General features: G+C 45.5%; 1 protein-coding gene across 2 annotated transcripts in view; it reads left to right on the top strand.

Annotated features, from left to right (window-relative positions):
* Window positions 1-5,068: 5,068 nt before the first annotated feature.
* The window catches only part of LOC121855885 (zinc finger protein ush-like), a 48,387-nt gene continuing 27,475 nt past the window's right edge, over window positions 5,069-25,980 (top strand). For both annotated transcript variants that reach the window (XM_042351055.1, XM_042351054.1), the window contains exon 1: window positions 5,069-5,575. In XM_042351055.1, the coding sequence (XP_042206989.1) occupies window positions 5,452-5,575 (124 nt within the window). In that variant the 5' untranslated portion in view covers window positions 5,069-5,451. The remainder of the gene's footprint in view (window positions 5,576-25,980) is intronic.

Here is a 25,980-nt window from a genome sequence, read left to right as displayed (position 1 = left end):
CCCCTTCCCACACATTCCCCACATCCCCCACCCCCACACACATCCACGTCCCCACACACCTCCTCACACACTCCCCACCCTTCCACACCATCCCCCCACCCCCACACACATTCCCCACACATCCCCACACCCATGCCCACACATTCCCCCACACCACACCCCTACACTCTACACATGCCCCCACACACCCCACACACCCAACCACACCCCACTTCACCCCCACATTCCCCCACCCACACACCCACACACCCCACACACACACACCCACACACACCCCCAACCACACACCCCACACCCCCACCCACCCACACACACCCCACACACACCCCACACCCCCCCCCCACACCCCCACACACACATTCCCCCACACACCACACACATTCCCCACACACACACACACCCCACACACACACCTGTCTCTCCCATCATCCCTTTTTTCCTCGTCCTATATGTTTCCTCATTCACCCCCTTTCCTCCCTTCCACCCCTCCCTACCCCTCCCCCCCTCACCCATGATAACATTCACAGTTAATGGCACCCCTTTGATCTTGCCCATTTTCTTCTGACTCTTCCCCATTTTCTTGTGCCACTATCGCGTTATGATTTTCTATTTCCCTCGCACTGTTATCTGCCTGGCTTATCGCGATCATATCAGCTTCTCCTCTTCCCTCGCCCCCCAGCCGCCCGGGGGAGACCCAATAATGGAAAACGGGAAATTACTATTCTCTCGTGATCTCCTGTTGTATCTTGCGGTCTTCCCCACCCCACACGCTCCTCTGTAATGGCTTCTTGGCTGCCTACCTAGGGCACGTCCGGCTACCTACCCTCTGGCTACTACCTGGCACACTCCTGGCTACCTACCTGAGGCACAACTCGCCCAGCTACCCCGGCACAACCCAGCTACCGGGCACAACTCCTTGCCACCTACCTGGGCACAACTCCTGGCTACCTACCTGGGGCACAACTCCTTGGCTACCTACCTGGGCACGGCTCCTGGCTGCCTACCTGGGGCACAACTCGCCAGCTGCCTACCTGGGCACGGCTCATGGCTACCTACCTGGGCACAACTCCTCGGCTACTACCTGGGGCACAACTCATGGCTACCTACCTGGGCACAACTCATGGCTACCTACCTGGGGCACAACTCCCTGCCTACCTGGGGCACAACTCCCCAGCTACCTACCTAGGGCACAACTCCTTGGCTACCTACTGGCACAACTCCTTGGCTACCTACCCAGGGAAGGGCTCCTTGTCTGGGGTGTCTGAGCTATGATACCTATAATGTGGTTAACAGGTCCAACCTATACACGTTAACAGTGACCTTGACAGCTGGGTAAGTCACCCGTTATGAGACAGGTAGCCGTAACAATAGTGCTCCTTGTTCTATCGACGTTTCTGTATTTGAGAAGAAAGTGAAGTGATTCCAGTTTATTGATCAAACTTCTTCAAAATATATATTGATCTTTGTCTGGGTGTCGTTCATCTATTTCATGTTTGTGTTTGATTGAGGAATATTTAAGGTTTCGTTTTGTTACTTATCTACTGTACATGAGAGAGAGAGAGAGAGAGAGAGAGAGAGAGACTCTTCAAACAGTCCTCCCGTCTCTTTCCATCCTCCCCACCTCCAACTATCTCTTCTCTAATAACATCTTTTTTACGTATTTTCTTTCCCTAATCTTACTTGTATTGTCTATAGTAGTTATTTAAGTATTTTTCCTTTTTTTCTTTCTTTGATAATTTGTCTTTTACTGTGAGCTCAGGAAGTCTTTATTCACGCAGGGGTTGGGATAGGTTGGGAAATTTAAAGTTTTAAAATTTTCAGTTTTCTGTGTTTTTTCATACTTTTCGTACAAGTCCTAAAAAGCTTCCTCTCCCCCTCCCCCCCTCTTCCTCATCTTACTCCTCTTCCCTTCCTTCTCTTCTTCATCTTCCTTCTCCTTTCTCGTCTTCCAAAGGTCTCAAATAGTTTCCTTCCCCCCCCCTCTATTTCTCATCTCTTCCTTACCTTCTCTCTCTCCTTTTCTTCTCCCACCTCTTCCTCCTCACACCTCTTCCTCCTCACCTCTTCCTCCTCACCTCTTCCTCCCTCACATCTTCCTCCTCCTTCCTCCCCTCCTCACCTCTTCCTCCTCACCTCTTCCTTCTCCTCTCTTCCTCCTCACCCCTCTATCTCTCCTCTCCCTCTCCTCTTCCTCCTCACCTCTATCTCCCTCACTCTCTCCTCCCACCTCTTCCTCTCACCTCTTCCTCCTCACCTCTTCCTCCTCTCCCCCTATCTCCTCCTCTCCTCACCTCTTCCCTCCTCACCTCTTCCTCCTCCACATCTTCCTCCTCACCTCTTCCTCCTCCCCTCTTCCTCCTCCCTCTTCCTTCTCCTCTCCTCCTCCTCTCCTCTCCTTCCCTTACCCCAGTACATCACTCATTGTATATCACCCAAGTATCATCTTCACTGCTGCTGAGTCACATCACCCCAAACCAGTTTATAGCTTCCTCAGGTCATCCTCACTTACACCACTTACCTGCTGCACTCCTCTACCCTTCTTCTTCTTCTTCTTCTTCTTCTTCCTCCTTCATGTTCCTCCTCCTCACCTCCTCCCCCCACTTCCACCCCTTCCTTCCCACCTGGCCAACTGACCCACCTACCCCAGCAACCTCTGACAGGTAGTGGGTGTAATCTGCGTCAGTCTCCAGTACCTGACACCCTTTCATAGTCTACCATTCTACTGTTCTTTTACTCCATTCCTTACCTGGTCATCTGTCTGTCTGTGTCTGTCTGTCTGTTTTGCCTGTCTGTCTCACACTAACTCATTCACACATAAACACAAATTTGTATACATCTTAAAATGAACTACAGTCTATGTGTGTGTATAGGGAGAATGTAGACATCATCTCATCCCTCCCTTTCCCCTTTAAGGCTCCAGAATCAAGGGGTTGAGGTGGTTAAGGTTTAAGGGGAAAAAAGGACCCCCCCAAAAAAGTGAAACATTTTGACAAGTAATGAATCACAGGTAAATAGATATTATTACCATACTAACATAAACACCATCTTCAGATACGTTCTATTCTTTCGTTCAAGTTCCTTCAAGATCGACACAAGATATGACGTCATTAATCTATTAGAATGTCGTCGCTAATGATCTGTTGGCATGAGAGGTGACCTTTTTTATAATATATGTATTGTGTGTTGGTAGTCGTATGTTTAGTAATGTGATATAGGGATGGTAATGATGATAGCTATATACCTCTATATTAATAATAGTAATTAATTGTATTACCTGTAATTAGTGTATAGTAAATAATAATTGGGTCAACTATAGTATGTAGTCTACCGGGATATTTACACTTATATAGCGTCTATTAACACAAGCTAACTTAATATATCTTAACCCAACTAACCTAACCTAACCTCAGGTAGGAAGAGTTAGGTCGTCCTGGCCTCTGACATGAAGTGACAACCTCCAGAGCCCTGACGTAAGGGAGAGGAGGGAGGGAGGACACACATCTTTGTGCACCGCCATCACTGTAATCACCATTCCACCAACACTATACCTGACTTTGAGAGTGGACCCACCTCACCTCACTTCACCACATCTCTCATTCACACCTCCTCTAGACAGGACCCACCATCACCTCTGCAATAATACTCTCTCTCTCTCTCTCTCTCTCTCTCTCTCTCTCTCTCTCTCTCTCTCTCGTCAGTATTGTTATTTCTCCATTTTTTTGGTGTTTTTTATCATTTATTTCTTGGTTCCTGTTTATATTATCTTTTTCTGTACCTTTTGTTGTTTGATTATTGTAGTTGTTGTTATAATTATTGTTGTTTTATTATTATTGTTTTGTTATTATTGTTGTGTATTATTGTTAGTTGTTACTGTTCTTGTTACGTAAGCACTCATAGATAGTTTGTGTTAGTAGTACACAGAGATCATTGAGGAACAGCCCATGTGTCTTGTCTGTACTGTCAGCTGAATCCTCCCACCTACCTGTCTCTCCCTTCTTACTGTCAGCTGGGTCCTCCCTCCCCCACCTACCTGTCTCCCCCCCTTTACTGTCAGCTGGGTCTCCCCACCTACCTGTCTCTCCCCCTTTACTGTCAGCTGGTCCTCCCCCACCTACCTGTCTCTCCCCTTTACTGTCAGCTGGGTCCTCCCCCACCTACCTGTCTCCCCCTTTACTGTCAGCTGGGTCCTCCCCCCACCTACCTGTCTCTCCTCCTTTACTGTCAGCTGGGTCCTCCCCCCCACCTACCTGTCTCCCTCCTTTACTGTCTGCTGGTCCCCCCCACCTACCTGTCTCTCCCTCCTTTACTGTCAGCTGGGTCCTCCCCCCACCTACCTGTCTCCACCACGCTACACCTGACCACTCATTCCACCCTCTCCCTCTCCTCTCATAAGCTGCTCCCCCTACCTTCCTTCTCTCATGAACACCCCCCATGTTTAGTCTCTCCCTCTCTCTCTCTCTCTCTCTCTCTCTCTCTCTCTCTCTCTCTCCTTCTCAGTGCTTCTTAACAATTTAGTGACAAACGTAACATTCCTTGAGTTCAATTTCTTGTTTATGATCTGTAAACATAGATAAATGATTTAAGACGATGAAAAAAAAATGGGGGGAAAAAAATCCTCAAATCTCTGGTTTGTTATGGAGTGTCAATAAACCAACTCTCGTCTACGTATTTTATCGCTTCCATCACGCCTTATTTAGGGTGTCCACACTCTCGCCGCCAGCAACCTCAACTTTCAACCGCACCAGTAAGCAGCCCCAACACTCACACCCATCCAGGACCCCTCCTCCTCCTCCTCCCTCTTCGCCACCCACGCGTAAAAGTCATTCCCTTCGTAGCAGTCGCCAACAAGTGTGAACAGAGCGGTCACAGGAAGAGGGGGAGGAAGTTAGAAGACGATAAAAATGCGGACTGGTGGAGAAACATGAAGTCTGATGGCGCTGTGGTGGGGGGAGGGCGGGGAGGGTAAAGTGCGGGAGGCGGGAGGGAGGGGGAGGGGCTACTCAGCTGTTCCCTATAGCAGCTCTTGCCAGGCTAGCGTCGCCCAGCCCACTGCCGCCAGTCACTCCGCCTCACCCTAGTGGGAGGACGTCACCGCTGCTCTCCGCACCACTACCTCCCTGCCGCCACATACGCTAACGTTGAGCGCTCCTGCTGAATTACGCTATTTTGTGGTGTTTGTGACTAGATACGTTTACATTGAAGAGCAAGTGGTAAATAACGTGACTGATAGATACTAGAGAAAAATTAAGTTACTGTAAAGCAACAGTCGTAAGCAAGATATTAATATCGACACATCAACTGGGCAACATTGCTTTGTGCGCTGATGTTGAGCCTCTGTGCTAAGTTTCACTGCTGGGCTGGTGAGTGGTGACGGTGAGCGATAGTACAGAATACGCCAGTGGAGTGGGAGGACACGTTCGCTGGTGTGGTGGTCGACTACTAGAAGGAGCCATGGACTTAGGCGCAGTGCTGAACACGCTACAATTGAGCGCCAATGCGTCCTCCGCTACATATCAACAACAACAGATCCATATGTATAAGCTGCTGGCAAGACTAGCCTACGCCACAGGCAACAGTAAGTGATATACACACATGCTTTAACCACCTAGGAGTGTTGTTTAGTTGTGAACCAGTGTTTATTAGTGAACGACAAAGGTGAATAACGTTTACATCTGGAAATCAATGGTGTTTATATATGAACGCTAATGATGTTAATACTTAAATGTGAACGCTAGTGATGAATGATACACGAGACGCTAGTGGCGTATAATGTTTATATGTGAACGCTAGTGGTGTATAATGTTTATATGTGAACGCTAGTGGTGTATAATGTTTATATGTGGAATTAGTGGCATAATGTTTATATGTGAACGCTAGTGGTGTATATGTTTATAGTGAACGTTAGTGGTGTATAATGTTACATGTGAACGCTAGTGGTGTATAATGTTTATATGTGAACGCTAGTGGTGTATAATGTTTATATGTGAACGCTAGTGGTGTATAATGTTTATATGTGAACGCTAGTGGTGATAATGTTTATATGTGAACGCTAGTGGTGTATAATGTTTATATGTGAACGCTAGTGGTGTATAATGTTTATATGTGAACGCTAGTGGTGTATAATGTTTATATGTGAACGCTAGTGGTGTATAATGTTTATATGTGAACACTAGTGGTGTATAATGTTTATATGTGAACGCTAGTGGTGTATAATGTTTATATGTGAACGCTAGTAGTGTATAATGTTTATATGTGAACGCTAGTGGTGTATAATGTTTATATGTGAACGCTAGTGGTGTATAATGTTTATATGTGAACGCTAGTGGTGATAATGTTTATATGTGAACGCTAGTGGTGTATAATGTTTACATGTGAACGCTAGTGGTGTATAATGTTTATATGTGAACGCTAGTGGTGTATAATGTTTACATGTGAACGCTAGTAATGTATATTATATGTAAACGCTAGTAGTGCATAATACTTACATAAAAACGCTAGCAGCGCATAATACTTACATGTGAACGCCAAGAGTGTTGTATGTACATCATCTATATGTCAAGTTTGTAATGCATAATGTATACAAATTGAGTTAGACCGACAGTGAATGACGTGTACATGTGTTTGTCTGTCGAATATATAGTGGTTTATTAGTAAAGTGTGAGTAGTAGTAGTGATAGTAGTGATTACGAAGTATTGTTAATATTAGAAGTAGTAGAATTGTAGTAGTAGTAGTGTGTAGTAATAGTAGTGTGAGTAGTAGTAGTGATAGTAGTGATTACGAAGTGTTATTAATATTAGAAGTAGTAGAATTGTCGTAGTAGTAGTGTGTAGTAATAGTAGTGTGAGTAGTAGTAGTGATTACTAAGTGTTATTAATATTAGAAGTAGTAGAATTGTAGTAGTGATTAGTAAGTATTTTTAATATTAGTAGTGATAGAATGATAGTAGTAGTAGTAGTAGTAGACGATTGTACATATCCTTCATATTGCAATTTCAACTACTGATGATTGGTACTACCTGTACAGTGGTATTAGTAATATTTGATGGTATTTGAATGATAATCTCTCTCTCTCTCTCTCTCTCTCTTTCTTTTTGTGGCTAGTATTTACATTAACTCTCTCTTGCTGTCTCTCACTCACTCACATCCCCCCTTCATCACCCCCTCCCCACCCCCTTCGTACGCTTTGTCTCTCACTATCAGCACCTTCCATCTCTTAGCGTTATCGGCCTCTCTCATCTCTCTGGCTATCGCTTTCTCTCATCTCTCTACTTTATCGGTTCCGTCATCTCGACCACCTCTGGAAGGATTACGTTAAAAGACGTAGGATGTTGGGGGGGAGGTGGTGCAGGTGGACACATGGGTGGATGGTGATGATGATGGTGATTGATAAAGTATTAGTTATAGTGCATTGATGATGATGATGATGGTGGTGATAAGGTATTGATGGAGGTGATAGTGCGATTGCTGATTGTGAATGGTGATATGTTAATGTCAATGTAGAGATAGTGAGTTAATGACATGAGTGATAGTGCAGTGATGGTGATGTTAATAGGATTTTGATGACGTGTAAAGAATAATGATGGTGATTATGTTTAAGTAATAATGTAACTGTACAGGATAGTGTAACGATTGTGATGATGTAATTGATGGTGACGATATGGTGCCATCTTGTGATATCTGTGTTGATGAGGTTATAATAGTCATAGTGGTTATTGCAGATAGTGAGAGGAATGATAACGCTTAATGTAGTGATAACAGTACGATACTTTGATGATAACAGTACGATACTTTGATGATAACAGTACGATACTTTGATGATAACAGTACGACAATTAACGATAACAGTACGACACTTAACGATAATAGTACGATACTTTGATGATAACAGTACGATACTTTGATGATAACAGTACGACACTTAACGATAACAGTACGACACTTAACGATAACAGTACGATACCCATAATAGTAATAACAATAACGATACTTCTAATAATGACAATAACAACGATAATGACTATTAATAACGCCTAAACAATAATAATGAATTTTTCCGGGGTTAAAAATTTACTTTACGAATAATAATGAATCCACCAGTTGCGTGCGTGTGAGTGAGTGAGTGAGTGAGTGACACATACGGTTCGTGTGGTGATGGTGAAAGGAACTGGCCTGAGGAAGGTGGTGATGATGATAGCGGGAAGGTGATGATAGACTCCAGAGGAAGACTCGTTTATATTATAACTTAAAAAGCGATGTTGGTGATAAAGTAAGGATGGTAGTAAGGTATGGTGGTAGTGTATGGTAGTGGTGGGGGTATGGTGGTAGTGGTGGGGGTATGGTGGCGGGGTAGTGGAGTTTGGTGGTGGGTATGGTATTTTTTTTTCGTATTTGTCATTTTTATTTTGTACCACAGCACAATCTTATAGTCTATGAAGTGTTAGTTTCGTGTTGTGCATCTCTGAGTGGTCCTAGGAACAACTGATAACGTTATCTACTTCCGGGTTTCTCCTTAACTATTATCAGAATAAATATGGCCTTACCTTCTCGTTAGTGGGAAGCAGCTCTGCCAACAACGACCTGTTATTAAAGATCCCCCTGCAGTGTTGCCAAGGGCTCGAGTTATTTTACCATGGATGTTTTGTACGTTCTCTCTCTCTCTCTCTCTCTCTCTCTCTGTCGGTGTTATAAACTTACAACACAGGGAAACCAGATCAAGAAGGACTGGGGAGGGTCGGTGATAGGAGGTTTCGAAGCAGTATGGATTAGACTCGGTAAAGCACTATGGGTCGGACTCAGTGGTAGTAGGGTTAAGTGGTTCTAAGCACTATAGATCGAACCCGGGTAGTGGGAGGCTCGTTTTGGGAGATACAACTTCATGAATCACCGGGCTCTGAAACATGAATCACCGCACATAAACTTGCTCTAATCTGCCCAAATGTGAAGGAATTATCTTAAATGTCAGATAAATGTTGAAATACTGGGATGGCCGATGATGTGTCCGTTCGTAGCCCCTGATAGTCTTCCCTGCTACTTGTTGTAATGTTTGTGTTTACTTAGGAGAATACACACTTATTTATATGTATGAAATTATGTGTGTATGATAGTTGTGTGTACTGGTCATGATATCTGTGTGTATATTTATGATAATACACATTTATTTATAGGTATGAGTTATTTATGACTGGGTGTGTGATATGTGTAATTGTATATACATATTACGACATAATTATAGTTGTGTGTGTGTGTGTGTGTGTGTGTTAGTCCTGTTGAGTGATGGGTTCATGACATGTTCAGTACATGTTGACATCATCCATCATCTCTCTCTCTCTCTCTCTCTCTCGCCTACCAACCTTTCCATCCTTCCCCCACTCCTCTCCCCCCCTATTCGGTTTCCCCTGTTCATTCTCCTCACCCATTCTCTTCTCCTCTTCTCCAGATCACCCATCTTGAACACTGTACCTCCCACACCCTCCCTCTCCTCCAACCAGCAATCACCCTCCCTCTCTCCATCCAGCAATCACCCCTCTCCTCCATCCAGCAATCACCCCCTCCCCTATTCAATCACCTGTCAGCCCTCTCCCCCTTCCCTTCCTCACCATCCTCCACTCCACCTCTTATACAGTCACTCACCACCTTCTCTTCCATCCACCCATCCATCAAGGACCTTCCTTCTTCTCACCCCTTCCACATTCCAACCCCATTTGTCTCATCCACACTAACCTCCCACCTTCCAGCCATAACCTCCCCCATACACTAACCTCCTCCCACCTCTCCACCCATCAACCCCATCCTCCCTAACACTAACCTCCCCACCCTCTTCACCCAACCCTCTTCTTAATCTCCCCCCACCACTTTCATCCGTTCATCAGACCTCTATCTCTTCTCTTCCTCTAACCCCCTGCCCCCAGAACCCCCCTCTCATCTCAATTTCACCACATCACCCCACACACCGCATTCATCACCCCCACACACACCCCACTACATCACCCCCACACACCCCACTACATCACCCCACACACCCCACTACCCTCTCCCCCATTTACTCCCCCACACTCCCTCTCTCTCTCTCTCTCTCTCCCCTACAGCCTTTTTCCTTCGCTCTTCCACTCACCACAACCTTCTTCACTCCTCCACACCCACCACCATCAACACAATCATCACCACTACCATCAACACCTCCTTAACCTTCTCCACCACCACCATCAACACTTCCTTAACCTTCACCACCACCTCCTTAACCTTCTCCACCACCACCACCTCATCCACCACCTCATCCACTAACTCTATTACCTGATTACCTTGCCACAGTGAGAAGTACGGTGGCGCCAGTGTGTGTGTGTGTGTGTGTGTGTGTGTGTGTGTGTGTGTGTGGTTGGTGTGTGGTTGGTGTGTGTGTTGAAGCCAGGACCAGCGCGGGGGTTGGGAGGCGTTTATCGCCGTGATCAGAGCCGCACTATCGCCACATCGGAACGTGGAGCTTATCGCCTCACATGGCGGCCACGGAAGAAGAAAAAAAGGGGACCGGAGATAACACGAGAGAGAGAGAGAGAGAGAGAGAGAGAGAGAGAGAGAGAGGGGTTCTGGGGTGGAGGAAATATCTAGAAACTCATAATATGTGTGTGTGTTTGTTTGTATTTAAAGGGTTTTGTACTGCCTGTAGGTGTTTGTGGAAGGCTTGTATCTGTATACGTATGTGTTTGTAGAATGAGGTTTGTATAAGGTCAGAAGCCAGAGAAGGTACCTTGGAGAGAGAGAGAGAGAGAGGAGAGAGAGAGAGAGAGAGAGAGAGAGAGAGAGAGAGAGAGAGAGAGAGAGTATAAGGATACACCACCTCCTAATACTCTACTAAGGTACTACTTGTAAAAAGATATATTACAGGTGTGCATTGTGGAGTAACATTATATTGAGTCCTGTCAGAGGGGTGGGGTAGGAGGAGGGAGGGGTGGGAGGCTGGCAGGTGTTGGCAGATTGAGGGTGGTGGGGTTAGTTTGGGGGGTGAACACCTGTGCTGGGGCTTGCTGGTTTTATTAGTATTATTATTATTTTATTATTATTATTTTTGTTGTTGTAGTTAGTTCAGAGTTATCAACCACACGTGTATAATAATATCTACGGTGTCAAGCTGCCTCGGTGTGTAGTCACGATCCCCGGTCACACACTACATGTTTCTGATACCGCTACAGGTGTGGTTATAAGTACAGGTATGAATTACGCAGGTAGATATATAAGTACAGGTACATATATGAATACAGGTACAGATATGAATACAGGTACAGATGCGGTTACAGATATATATGCAAATGTAGGTACTGATGCAAGACACACACACACATACACACACATACACACCCGCTCGCTATTGGCAGTACAATACAATATATATTACAATATGTTTCTCACTATTATTGAAGAGTCGTGTCATCTCCTGTTATTGTTGAGTCTCGACTTTCTGTTTCGTTGTATTTTTAGGTTTTTTTCACATCCCTATACCACTTTTGTCAGCCGTGACGTCATGGCTGTCTCGTTGTCAACACCGGAAGTGGAAACTGAAATGTCACACACACACACACACACACATACACACACACACGCGTGTTTTGTTGTATAATTCTGTGTAGTGGGTCGAGTGAGATGTAGCTTGAGTAGTGAGGGTGTGTGGTGTGGTGACGGTATATGTGTGTGTTTATGGTGAGGGTAGGTGGGAATGGTCGGTGTGTGTGTGTGTGTGGTGAGAGTAGTTAGATGTGTGTGAGTGGTGAAGGAGAGGCGCCAGTCTGGGGTTGACTCACTTCCTCCCATAGTCAAGTAACTATAGTATATATTATTATTATTATTATTATTATTATTATTATTATTATTATTATTATTATTATTATTATTATTCTCCTTCTCCCTCCTAAAAAACGGCTAATTTGGTCATTATTAATGTTATCAGTCGTGAGGAGGATGTGGTGGGGGGAAGTTCGAGGTGGGGTATCAAGCATGCGTGTGTGTAACTCCTTTCCACAAGATAATAATAATAATAATAATAATAATAATAATAATAATAATAATAATAATAATCGTGAAAATTGTAATAATGCGTTTAGCTAGAGGCTATTTTAGGAGTTATTTCAGATTAGCGGTGTTGAGGGCTATGCAATGACGAGGAGAGGAGGAGCTGGCATTTAATGACGAGGAGAGGAGGAGGTGTGTTTAATGACGAGGGAGGTGTGATGTTTAATGACTGTGAGGGGGAGGAGGTGTGTTTGTGACGAGGAGGAGGAGGTGTGTTTTAATGACGAGGGAGGAGGAGGTGTGATGCATTTTAATGACGAGGAGGAGGAGAGTGTGTTTGTGACGAGGAGAGAGTGTGTTTAATGAGGGAGGAGAGTGTGTTTAATGACAGAGGAGGAGGAGGAGGTGTGTTTAATGACGAGGAGGTGTAGCGAGGGAGAGAAGTATGTTTTAATGACGAGTGTATTTGTGAGAAGTGTGTTTAATGACGAGGAGAGTGTGTTTAATGACGAGGGGAGGAGGTATGGTTTAATGACGAGGGGGAGGAGGTGTGTTTAATGACGAGGGGGAGGAGGAGGTGTGTTTAATGATGGGGAGGAGGAGGTGTGTTTAATGACGAGGGGAGGAGGAGGAGGCGTGTTTAATGATGGTTATCAACACGACACATTAACACGAAGTTATTAACATTAGATTAAATTGGGGGATTATAGACAGGAGGATTGGTAAAGTAAAAGTTGAAGACTTTACGTGGGCGGAGTGTCTGGGATAAAGGTTAAAGGAGGTGGGGGAGGAAGGGGTGGATGACAGAGTGGAGATGAGGGAGGAGTGAGGGGTGGATGAGAGGGATGGAGGAGGAGGCCAGCCGTGGGAGGAGGGGGTGGGGTGAAGTGATCTCTACGTTGCAATCACTATTTCCATCTCCTCACTATCAGCAGCAGCGACCGGGGGATAGAAATAGCTCTCTGAGGGCATGGAAATTTATCGCCAAGCTCCATCTCTCAGGGTATGGAAATTATCTACGGGTCCATCTCTTAACTGAGGATGTCTAGTTGCTAGTCGGATTTGGGGGGGGTCGTCAGGGGCTCGTCTGGAGGTCGTCAGGGCTCGTCTGGAGAGTCGTCAGGGCTCGTCTGGAGAGGTCGTGGGCTCCGTCCTGAATCGTCCTGGGCTCGTCTGGAGATCGTCCGGGGCTCGTGTGGAGGGAGTCGTCCGAGGCTCGTCTGGAGGGTCGTCCGGGAGCCGTGTGGAGGGAGTCGTCCAGGGGCTCGTCTGGAGGGAGTGTCATCAGGAGGCTCGTCTGGAGAGAGTCGTCAGGGCTCGTCTAGAGGTCGTCAGGGCTCGTGTGGAGGAGTCGTCAGGAGCTCGTCTGGAGGTCGTCAGGGCTCGTGTGGAGGGTCGTCAGGAGGCTCTCTGGAGGGTCGTCCAGGAGGCTCGTCTGGAGGTCGTCCAGGAGGCTCGTCTGGAGAAGGTGGGTCGTCGGGGCTCTCGTCTGGAGGTCTGGGTCGTCCAGGGCTCGTCTGGAGAGAGGTCGTCAAGGAGCTCGTCTGGAGAAGTCGTCAGGGGCTCTCGTGTGGAGAGTCGTCAGGAGGCTCTCTCTCGTCTGGAAGAGGTCGTCAGAGCTCTCGTCTGGAGAGAAGTCGTCCAGGAGCTCGTCTGGAGGAGTCGTCCAGAGGCTCGTCTGGAGGGGGGGGTCGTCCGGGACTCGTCTGGACTATATATATGGACGTCTGGTTGGACTTTATCAGGTCATCAGCCGGAGCTTTGAGAACCGATGTTTGTATCCTTGTTGATGTAGACACGTGTAACACCGCTAGACTAGGAAGTTCCTTTTGCTAGATGTTAGGAGGGGTAATACGGGGCGAGGGAGAGGGAGGGAGGAACTGGTCGTGGGTAAGTAAAGACACCTCTCACACACAGGTCTACCGCCGAATGAGTTCCATCCTCGTAATCTCTATCCAAATTCAGGCACCAAATAGAAGGAATATTTTTACATCAATAATTATTAAAAAGTATATTCCTGGATCTTTAGGTTGTCGTGGAGGAGGAGGAGGAGGTGTGCCCGTCTCTCATAATCTCCTTATAATCTTAGGCCCTTGGGTCGTGCTTGAGGCATGACCTGCTGCCTCCTACTTATTGGGTGAGAACCTTCTGCTTCCCGTGGTCTTGAGAACACTGGTGACCTGAAGGTGTTCTAAGAGAGTACACCTGAGGCCACAAAAGATTAATTCGTCAAGGTGTTTCGGACTTAATAATAGTAAATGATATAAGAGCCTAAAAATATGTAAGAGATTCCTTTTACCAGGCAGTGACGGTGTTAGGGAATAAGGTAGATGGAGTAGAGAAGGTGTGTGTGTGTGTGTGTGTGTGTGTGTGTGTGTGTGTGTGTGTGAAAAGACGTAGTCCTTCATCTATACTGATAACCCGTCCAGGTCTTTGGTCAATACACACATTTACAAACAGGAAATACTGGCTGAGGTGTTAGCTACCAGTCTTGTGGCGGCGTCTTACTCTCCGTAACCCCATCCTGTGTTTATCCTTGAGGTGTGATGTCAAAAGTTGTGTTTACTTGTTGTATATTAGCCTAGGACACACACACTGTACCGTAACGCACTGAAGCCAACAGTAAAATAAGTTGTTTATTTTTTAGCGAGTTTATTAAATTTACAATATAATTCAGTTAATGTAGAATGTGTAAAAAAAAAAATTTATCGAGACAGACAGACAGACAGATGCTCAGTGTGATAGACGTAGAATAAGACAGACGAGTAACAATCTCAGCTGTCCAGGCGGGGGTAGACAGGGGCCTCTGTTTACCGTCTGTGTCGTCAACCTCCTGCAGATACCGTAGCCACCTGTACCTTACCTGGTAGCCCGAGTAGAGTTAATTATAGATTAGTCATCTGTGGGAGCAGCACCTGTGTGTATCTCCTGCTGGGCTTTCCTCACCCCTCCCTGTCCCCCCTCACCCCTCCCTGTTTGTCTTCACCCCTCCTGCCTGTTTCACCCCTCCTTGTGTGTCACCCTCCTGTCCCCCCTCACCCCTCCCTGTCCCCTCACCCCTCCCTGCCCCCCCTCACCCCTGTCTGTCCCTCACCCCTCCCTGTCCTCCCCTCACCCCTCCCTGTCTTCCCCTCACCCCTTCCCTGTCCTCCCCTCACCCCTCCCTGTCCCCCTCACCCCTCCTGTCTCCCTCACCCTTCCCTGTTCCCGCTCACCCCTCCCTGTCCTCCCCTCTACCCCACCCCTCCCTGCCCCCCTCACCCCTCCCTGTCCCCCTCACCCCTCCCCTGCCCCCCCCTCACCTCCCTGTCCCCTCACCTCCCTGTCCCCCCCTCCCCACCCCTCCCTGTCCCCCCTCCACCCCTCCCTGTCCCCCTCCCACCCCCTGTCTGTCCCTCATCCTTCACCTGTCCCCCTCACCCCTCCCTGTCCCCTCACCCCTCTCTGCCCCCCCCTCACCCCTCCCTGTCCCCCTCACCCCTTCCCTGTTTCCCGCTCACCCCTCCCCTGTCCCCCTCCACCCCTCCCTGTCCCCTCACCCCCTCCCTACCCCCCTCACCCCTCCCTGTCCCCCTCCCACCCCTCCCTGTCTGTCTGTAGCCGTCATGTGTGTTTATTGTACTGGAGGGCTGAGTCTGGTAATAATAATAATTAATAATAATAATGATAATTAATAATACTATTGATACTAATAATAATGATAATAAAAATAATAATAATAATAATAATCACCAATAATGTATATACTACTTGAGTACTGGAACACTTGACAGCTCACCAAGTATGGTCGTCACATTCAAGAGACATGGAGAGCCGTGTATGGTTCACTGTTAACTCGGCACCATATATACTGCACACCAAGTGGTAAAAGTGGTCCGCTGGCCATACCTTAATATTTTAGCCGTTCACTTGACTAATGGTTCAGCCGAGACCATACTAGGTTGACGGCTGAGGCAGATTCGTGTGTGTTTTCCAGTCTCCATGATGCCCTGAGCCAAATATAAATATACCTCTGTACCTGACACCATTATTCTAATCATTGTCATATTTCTGTCATTATTCCCTTCTCTTCGGGCATGGCATTATTTTGAATGATGGATTAACTAATCATGTGCCAAGTGACAGTTGTGACGTTAGGTGAAGGTCGGTGATTGGCCGGCCGCGTGCTGGTGTCGACCAATTAGTTAGCTGTCAGACGGGAAGGCTATGCTCGTATGTCTGACGTCGTCGTCGGCAGAGGCACAACGATCCACCGATGCTGAGGAGAGAGTTGGGTTTTTGGCCGAGTTTCTGCTCTATCTGTCTGATTAATTACCCGCGAGATAAGGTTGTATCCTGCCGGTCTGGGTGACAGTGAGAGACGAACATGATGGCCGCGGCAGACGATAATGGAAACACTCTCGCCGACAGTACTAATGGTGGACAGGATGTATGGAGGGGGGCGATACGAACAATGTATGGTGGGGGAGGGGGAGGTATGGTAATTGGATAAAAGAGAAAACTTATCAACACGGTAGAGTCTCAGGGCAGTTTGGGCGCCATGTTGTTTTACCCTCATTATTTCACTAAGTAAGAGTGTCAACGGGATGTTTTCTTACGTATCTAGGTCCATAAAATTATCACTAAGTCACATATCCCTAAATCACATCCCTAAAATTATCACTACGTCACAATTATCCCTAAAATTATTAGCGTACAGGTGTTTGAGAAGTGTACTGTAATGTAGGTTCGATTATCGTGTGGCCAAATTCGTAGATGTATTCGTGACGTCAGGGTAGAGGTGATGACGTCAGGGTAGAGGTGATGACGTCAGTTAGAGGTGATGACGTTTAACCCAGTATCACAACTTATGGTCTTGTTAACTCCATCTCACAGCTGTCTTGCGGAGGTCACTTTTTCACTGTTCTTGTACATTCCTGGGGGACGTCTTGTCCTGTGTGTGTGTGGGGGCGGTAATAGTCAGCTGTGTATGAGGACGGTTCGTATTTTTACTTATTTTCTGTTTTGTTTGTTTGTTTATTTACCGGGAATCCTGTGTTTGTTAAGAAGGCGGCTGTATTTTTGTTTATAACTCTCGAAAGCTTTTATTTATTTGTTGTCTTTTAAAACTTGTGTTATTTTATTGATGGGATTGATTAGAAACTTTTTTATTTTATCAAGTTCAATCAAAAGGTCAAGTTCAGTCAAGGTGTCAAGCCAGATCAATGATGTTACTTGATCTTGAAGGTTAGAGTATCACTTGGGATGATCCGTAACAACGTCAGGTAAAGCCTCGATTTTTTTTAGGGTACTGGGTTATTGAGGTCCACCTTGGATATACTTCCTGTGCTTTACTTATGAGGTCAAGTAAAGGTCACGAGATTTTGATTTTTTTTTAGATTGCGTCGGAGGGGGCTAGTTTATTGGGCACCCCCTTACATCCTGTGCAAGATGAAGCGCAGAAGCGTTGACAGTGTCCATCAGGGAAGCATGCGGAGTTCATGCTTGCCCGTATGACTCATGCAATAAGGGCGTAAAAGCCTGAAGGATCATGGGTTTTGTCATAAAGTTACATAAAGTGACAGAATGAGGAGTGTGTGGGGTGTGGGGGGGAATTTCCCGGTACAATTTATCTGTTGTGGCAAAGCGTGGCAGGTCCCTAATAATGTCAAGTGCCAGGCCATAGGCATTGACAGTTTTGAGGGACTTAACTTTTAGTGTGATGTGATGGCGTGTCCGTCGGTAGTGTCGGCTTCAAGGGGGACGTCGAGAGGTTGGTAGGGGACGTCCTTCCTGGCGTAGATACGTAGTCCACTAGCATGAGGTCAAAAGTAGAGGTTATGGGGTCAACTAAAGGTCGCGAGGGGTCATACGATCACTCGATCGGTCTTAAAACAGTTACCTTTGAAATATCTCATCAGATTCTTCCTGCAACAAAAATATTTCTCCTGAAGGTGTTACGTCCTTCTTGTATTGGGTGGGGCAGGGGGGAAAGGTCAGGTCAGTGTCGCAGGGTCAAAGGTTATTCATTAAAAAAAAATTTCCTTCAGGGTTTAATGTTATTTGTGTTGCTTTAAATTTGTATTGAGTTATGTTGTTGAGGGTGCCGACCACACTGGGTGACAACATAGTGTTGCTTGCGTGTGATCTTGACCCAACACACCTTCATAATTAATACACACACCTGTTATGCCCCCGATGCCAACACACCTACCAAGGGGCATATCTCTCTCTCTCTCTCTCTCTCTCTCTCTCTCTCTCTCTCTCTCTCTCTCTCTCTCTCTCTCTCTCTCTCTCTCTCTCTCTCTCTCTCTCTCTCTCTCTCTCTCTCTCTCTCTCTCTCTCTCTCTCTCTCTCTCTCTCTCTCTCTCTCTCTCTCTCTCTCTCTCTCTCTCTCTCTCTCTCTCTCTCTCTCTCTCCCCGTTTCCTTCCCCCATAACAGTAGCAGCAGGAATAATGATAATAAAATAAGAGATACGTTTGTATTAGACGTAACTAACTTGACGAATTACCCAAAAACTCTGAAATTCGCATCTTTGCAAAATTCTTATAAAAATTGCCCAAAAATGTTGCAAAAATTAAAGATACATTTTTACGATCCAACGTGAAATTTCGCAACATTGACCCAATTTTGGCTAGAATTAAAAAAAATCATATTTGTTTCCTTTCTATATTGACTTAATTTGCACAATGATCAACTATTATTTACAGTTATTAACCACCGTTTGTGTTTTTCCCTCCGTGATTGCAATTAAAAAAACATCACAAATTTTAAATCATTCTGAGGAAGTGTCTTCAGATCCGAATCATTCATTCAGGCGATAATACAGAGGCGAGGAGGACTAGCCTGACCGAGGTACACACAGGCATACAAACGCTGAGAGATGGAGTAGTAGTACCTGTAGTAGTATTGGTAGTACCTGTAGTAGTAGTAGTACCTGTAGTAATAATTCCTGTAGCAGTAGTAGTGAAACACCCTCACTTAACCCCAGCAGAAAGATCACTCCTTGCACTACCACCGAGACTGGGAAGAATGGGATTGACCAATCCAGAGGAGATTGCTGCCACCAAACATCAAAACTCAGTTAAGCTCATGGCAGCCCTCACGGACCACATAATAAGCTCAGAACGCAACAGGGGAGGTGGATACCAGTTAAGTAAACAAAATTCGAAGGTCCATTACGACAGAACGACAGCACAGCCAAAGTGATAAGTTGCAGCAACTGTTGCTGCAAGTACCAGAGAATTTGAAAAAAATAAGTAGCTATAGCACAGGAAGTGGGCGCCTCGATCTGGTTAAATACGTTACCGATAAGGACAACTGGTTTCAGTCTCAATAAACAAGAATTTACAGATGCCAATGCTCTAAGGTACGGTAGGCCAGTAGAAGGTTTGCCCTCCCAATGCGTGTGTGGCTCTTTCTATGACGTCGATCACGCCATGGTGTGCAAGAAAGGGGGCTTCATATGCATGAGGCATGACGAAGTAAGGGAGATCACAGCAAATATGTTGAAGGAAATCTGCCGTGATGTCACGGTAGAACCGACCCTCCTTCCATTGGACGGTGAGATTTTCCAACATAGGACTTCAAACACATCCAACGAAGCCCGTGTTGACGTCAGTGCTTGAGGATTCTGGACGCGGGGACAGCGAGCCTTCTTCGACATCAGGATTTTTTATCCCATGGCCGCATGTTCACCGAAACTTAGCTCTCGATGCTGCACACAGGAGAAACGAGAACGACAAGATAAGGGCATACGGGGAGAGAATTCAGAACGTTGATCAAGGCAGCTTCACTCCTCTTGTGTTCACAACCTCTGGTGGGATGGGACCAAGTGCAAGATGTTTCTACGGCAGACTCACGGAGGTGATATCCGAACAGAAGCAGCAACCCAGAAGTTATGTTACAGCCTGGATGAGATGTCGACTGTCCTTCTCTCTCCTTAGGTCGGCTTTGCTCTGCCTCAGGGGAACGAGAGCATCGGCCCCAAAGCCGACAACAGTTGCAGATATTGACTTTGAGGCAACAGTCACTGAATGCCGCATAGATCTGCGGCTCAACTAACTCAACACAGCTGGGATAGCTACTTATGTATTAGGATATTTAATATTAAGGTAATAAAATGGTGGCGAAGGTGTGGCTATTGGGGGAGGCTGGAGGCCACGCTAGTAGTAGTAGTACCTGTAGCAGCACCATCACCAGCAGGCGTGTGGGAGCGTCACGCTTGGTTGGCTTGGCAGTATTACCTGTGTTTTAAGGTTACCTGCGTGGCCTCTTGTTACCGATCTCAGGTGCGCCCCCAGGTGTGCTGATATACACTCACCTACACTGATACACCTGCACACACACACACACACACACACTCGAGTATATTCTCTCTCTCTCTCTCTCTCTCTCATAACCATGACGAGGTCTTTTTGGTTTTCGTCAGGTTTATTATGGTTTAATGTTTTTTAAGAACCCGCCTTATCGTAAATCAAGGCCAGTGAAACGTTCTTGTCCGTTCACCAAGTATCACGTTCACTAGAAGACCTCCTCTTTCACCATCACCATCCTCTTACTTTCACCATCACCACGTCCTCTAAACTACCTCTTACATTCACTATCCTCGTCGTTCACCATCTTCTGCGTTCACCATCTGCGTTCATCATCACGTTCACCAACAACTTAGTCTACAAAAAAAAAAGTTTACCTCGGTGTTGATGATGTTATTAAATTAATATTTTATCTAGACTCGACTAGGAACTGTTGCCAAAACATTACGGGACTCTTATAGCGTTGGAACAAGGCGAGCGATAAGCTATGTTGGCCCAGAGATGTTGGGTACACACACACACACACCCTCTCACACACACACACACACACTCTCTCTCTCACGGACGGTAGCCTGCCCTGAGCTGATCAACTCCAATGATAGTTTTGTTGGAAATTGAATAGATGTGCTGATAACAACACACACACTCATATGGAAAGTTAGTCTCCTTTTTTTTGCCGATGATGCAGCTCTTCCGTATCTATCTGGTGGCTTCATGGTACACATTATAAGCCTCTTGGGATGTAAAAGTCGTTAGTTTGGAAGCCCTGAGTTCGAAGCCTCTGTAGTCGTTACTTTGGAAGCCTCTGGGGGTTGTCACTTTGGATGGCTCGGGAGTCGTTACCTTGGAAACCTCTGGAGTCCTTATCTTGGAAGCATCTGGAGTCGTTACCTTGGAAACCTCAGTCGTTACCTTGGAAACCCTAGTCACTTTGGAAGCCCTGTCGTTACTCAGGAAACTGGAGTCGTTATCTTGGAAGCATCTGGAGTCGTTACCTTGGAAACCTCAGTCGTTACCTTGGAAGCCTCTGGAGTCGTTACCTTGGAAACCTCTGGAGTCGTTATCTTGGAAGCATCTGGAGTCGTTACCTTGGAAACCTCAGTCGTTACCTTGAGCCCTGGAGTCGTTATTTTGAAAGCATCTGCAGGCGTTACTTTGGAAATAGGGTCTACAAAGCCTTAATTAATTTGAAAAATCTTTTAAGTCGTTATTGGAAAATTTTAAGAGGTCGTTGCTGACAGATTTAGAGGTCGTTCATGGAAGATTTTGTGGTCGTAAGGGAATACGTTACCAGACTTCTTGGGTTTTTTTTGGGGGGGGGAGAATCTAATAAAAGCCTAAAAAAATGGTTGGTGGAAGAATTTTAAAGTAAATTCTTACTGTTGGTTAAAAAGTGTTTAACTCAATTTATTTTATGAGAGACTATGGATAATGTATTTTAAAATTTTATTTCATACACTAAGGTTTAACTGAAAAAAAAATTCACAACACAGTTACCACAAACAAAAGAAACCCTTTGAGTAAGTTATCTCAGCCAAGTGAAACCCACTTAGAGGTTTCTGATAACCGCTAATGCTCATTGAGACTTTTTTTTAAAGAATTTTGTTGTATTGGACGGCAGAGAAGCACCGGGGTATTAAGCTCCTCTAACGAAAACTTTATCTAAATAATTCAGGAAATAAACAAAGGCTTAAATAATCCAGGAAGTAACAACACAACCTGGAATTATGTATACATATTGTATACCAACCTGGAAATAGGAGTTAGAAGGAAAACACAGGAAGTATCTGGAAAGGCCATTAAATACCAGTCATGTTCTGGGTATACGAGGAACTGCCTATAGAGAGCGTTATGGTGGAGGTAGTGATGGTGTGTGGTGACGGTGTTGTCTGTGGGGGTGATAGTGGTATGTGGCGATGGTGGTATGTGGTGATGGTGGTATGTGGTGATGGTGGTATGTGGTGATGGTGGTATGTGGTGATGGTGGTATGTGGTGATGGTGGTATGTGGCGATGGTATGGCGATGGTGGTATGTGGTGATGGTGGTATGTGGCGATGGTGGTATGTGGCGATGGTGGTATGTGGCGATGGTGGTATGTGGTGATGGTGGTATGTGGTGATGGTGGTATGTGGTGATGGTGTAAGAGAGACCCTCAGGCTTGCATATTGTGCAAGTCGTTAGCCAACACTTGTTCCCTCGGGTTAAGTACCGTATTGCGTTAGTCCTTTGTTTTTGTAAGGGAAGTGGAGGGTGAGTTAATTTTAATTAATCAGTGTGTGTTTGTGTGGGTGGGTGTGTGTGATGCTGTGAGTGTATGTGTGTGATGCTGTGAGTGTATGTGCGTGATGCTGTGCGTGTATGTGTGTGCTGCTGTGAGTGTATGTGTGTGATGCTGTGAGTGTATGTGTGTGATGCTGTGAGTGTATGTGTGTGATGCTGTGAGTGTATGTGTGTGATGCTGTGAGTGTATGTGTGTGATGCTGTGAGTGTATGTGTGTGCTTGCTAATGATTGTAACAAGACATTGTGTGTGTAAATAAAATAAAGTTTGCGTATGATGACGATAACTATTTGTGTGTATGTGGATGAGTGTGTAGTAGTAGTAGTAGTAGTAGTAATAGTAGTGTAAGTGCGTGTTTTACAGTTAGTTTGGGTAATGAACTGTAACAAGATCCCATCATCGCCTTATCGTGGCACTAGCAAACAGAAGACTATTTAATTTCACAACCCATGCCTGGAAATAGTGACATGATTAATGGGTGAAATAGGTTAGTGAATAGACGATAAACCTCATCTCAAAACAGAAGGCGGAACACCAAGCGAAACGGGGCTGGTGGTGATGGACAAGCGGGGCCGGTGGGTCGGGGCGGGGTCAGGGGGCATCGGGTTAGGATGAAGCAACGGGGCCACAAGAGCCTTAGATGGTTGAGGAGCCGTATGGGGGCTAGGGGTGAGACGTGTGTGTGTGTGTAAGCCCAAATTCAAGTCAAGACCCAGACAAATACAGACATACTTAGGGCAAGACATTGGAAAGGGAGCGAAGGGGAGAGGGCCAAGAGGTGACTGATGCTAGGAGGTGGCATGGTTGAGGAGGACTTCCAAGGCTAGGAGATGGTCGAGGCTAGGAGAATAAACAGGAACTGCAGGCTAGGAGATGTCCCAACTAGTTAAGAGGTGGCCGAGAATAGATGAGTGAGCTAGGCTGGAGGGCTAGGAGAGTTGTCAAGAGCTGGGAGGGGGGGAGGGGGGACTAGAGGATGGGCTGGAGGCTAAGAGGTGGGTTGGTGGGGGAGCTGGGGGACGGGTATCGAGGTAGTGATCAGTGCATGTCATTTCAGCTAACGAGAGAGAACACATCTGAGGATTGAACACTGCCCCGCTGCGCTATCTTCTATCCCACCCTCCTTTTATATTACCTCGCAGCACCTGTGTACTCTGCTGTGTTGATGCTGTGTACTCTGCTGTGTTCGTGCTGTGTTAATGCTGTGGTGGCTTGTGTTGATGCTGTGATGGCCTGTGTTCTCTCCTGTGTTTATGCTGTGATGGCCTGTGTTGATGCTGTGATGGCCTGTGTTCTCTCCTGTGTTGATGCTGTGATGACCTGTGTACTCTCCTGTGTTGATGCTGTGATGACCTGTGTACTCTCCTGTGTTGATGCTGTGATGATGGTATGTTGGCCTGTGATGATGCTGTGATGGCCAGTGTACTCTCCTATGTTAATGCTGTGATGATGGTATGTTGGCCTGTGTTGATGCTGTGGTGGCCAGTGTACTCTCCTGTGTTGATGCTGTGATGATGGTATGTTGGCCTGTGATGATGCTGTGATGGCCAGTGTACTCTTCTATGTTGATGTGCTGTGATGATGGTATGTTGGCCTGTGATGATGCTGTGATGGCCGGTGTACTCTCCTATGTTGATGCTGTGATGATGGTATGTTGGCCTGTGTTGATGCTGTGGTGGTGGCCAGTGTACTCTCCTGTGTGTTGATGCTGTGATGATGGTATGTTGGCCTGTAGTGATGCTGTGATGGCCAGTGTACTCTCCTCTATGTTGATGCTGAAGTGATGGTATGTTGGCCTGTATTATTGATGCTGTGATGGCGAGTGTACCCTCCTATGTTAGTCTGTGATGGCCTGTGTACTCTCCTGTGTTGATGCTGTGATGGCCAGTGTACCCTCCTATGTTGGGCCTCGAACCATTGCTGTCAGTGCTGTGTTGGCCTCCAAACTTCCCTACCACTCCTACGCTGCTGTGTTTGATGTTTCATTATGTTGCTGTGTTGACCTATTTACTTTCCAGGGTTTGTTTATTTGTTGCTGTGTTGTTGTTTTTAATTATTGTATATAATGTCTTACTCAGTTATAATCTGTTGTTATAGTAATTTTTTCTTCACCAAATTCTCTTATTTATTATTATTATTTAACTGTTATTATTATCATTATTAATATTATTATTATTATTATTATTATTATTATTATTATTATTATTACTACTATTGTCATTATTGTTATTATTTAGTAGTATTATTAACATATTACCAGTATATGTTCTGTTAGACTATGTTAAAGCTCCTCTGCCGTGTTATAAGCCTAGCATGTGCTGTGTTGTGTTAAGACTCCATGTTATATCAGTGTGTTTCAGTTATTGTGCATGAAGCGCTTACAGACAACACTAACCTAACCTAACCTAACCTAACCTATCCTAAACTCTGTCTTTGGTACCAGCGATAATTTCCGTGTTACCTCTAGTAGTGTGGTGGGAGAGGAGATATTATGATGTGTTATGGTGTTAGTGTGCTGTGTTATGGTGTTAGTATGCTGTGTTATGGTGTTAGTATGCTGTGTTATGGTGTTAGTATGCTGTGTTATGGTGTTAGTATGCTGTGTTATGGTGTTAGTATGATGTGTTATGGTGTTAGTATGTGTTATGGTGTTAGTATGATGTGTTATGGTGTTAGTATGATGTGTTATGGTGTTAGTATGTGCTGTGTTACAGTGTTAGTATGCTGTGTTATGGTGTTAGTGTTGTTGTGTATGCTGTGTTATATGCTGTGTATGGTGTGTTGTTATGGTGTTAGTATGCTGTGTGATTGCTGTGTTATGGTGTTAGTATGTGTATGGTGTTATGTATGTGTGTTAGTATGTTAGTATGATGTGTTATGGTGTTAGTATGCTGTGTTATGGTGTTAGTATGCTGTGTTATGGTGTTAGTATGATGTGTTATGGTGTTAGTATGATGTGTTATGGTGTTAGTATGATGTGTTATGGTGTTGGTATGCTGTGTTATGGTGCTGTGTTATGGTGTTAGTATGATGTGTGCTGTGTTATGGTGTTATGCTGTGTTATGGTGTTAGTATGCTGTGTTATGGTGTTAGTATGATGTGTTATGGTGTTAGTATGATGTGTTATGATGATGTGTTATGGTGTTAGTATGCTGTGTTATGGTGTTTGTATGCTGTGTTATGGTGTTAGTATGATGTGTTATGGTGTTAGTATGATGTGTTATGGTGTTAGTATGCTGTGTTATGGTGTTTGTATGCTGTGTTATGGTGTTAGTATGCTGTGTTATGGTGTTAGTATGATGTGTTATGGTGTTAGTATGATGTGTTATGGTGTTAGTATGATGTGTTATGGTGTTAGTATGCTGTGTTATGGTGTTTGTATGCTGTGTTATGGTGTTATTGCTCAC

The sequence above is a fragment of the Homarus americanus genome, unplaced genomic scaffold, assembly GCF_018991925.1.
Source record: "Homarus americanus isolate GMGI-L3 unplaced genomic scaffold, GMGI_Hamer_2.0 scaffold10373, whole genome shotgun sequence".
Classification (NCBI taxonomy): Eukaryota; Metazoa; Arthropoda; class Malacostraca; order Decapoda; family Nephropidae; genus Homarus; species Homarus americanus.
This window is presented reverse-complemented; position numbering and strand designations above follow the sequence as displayed.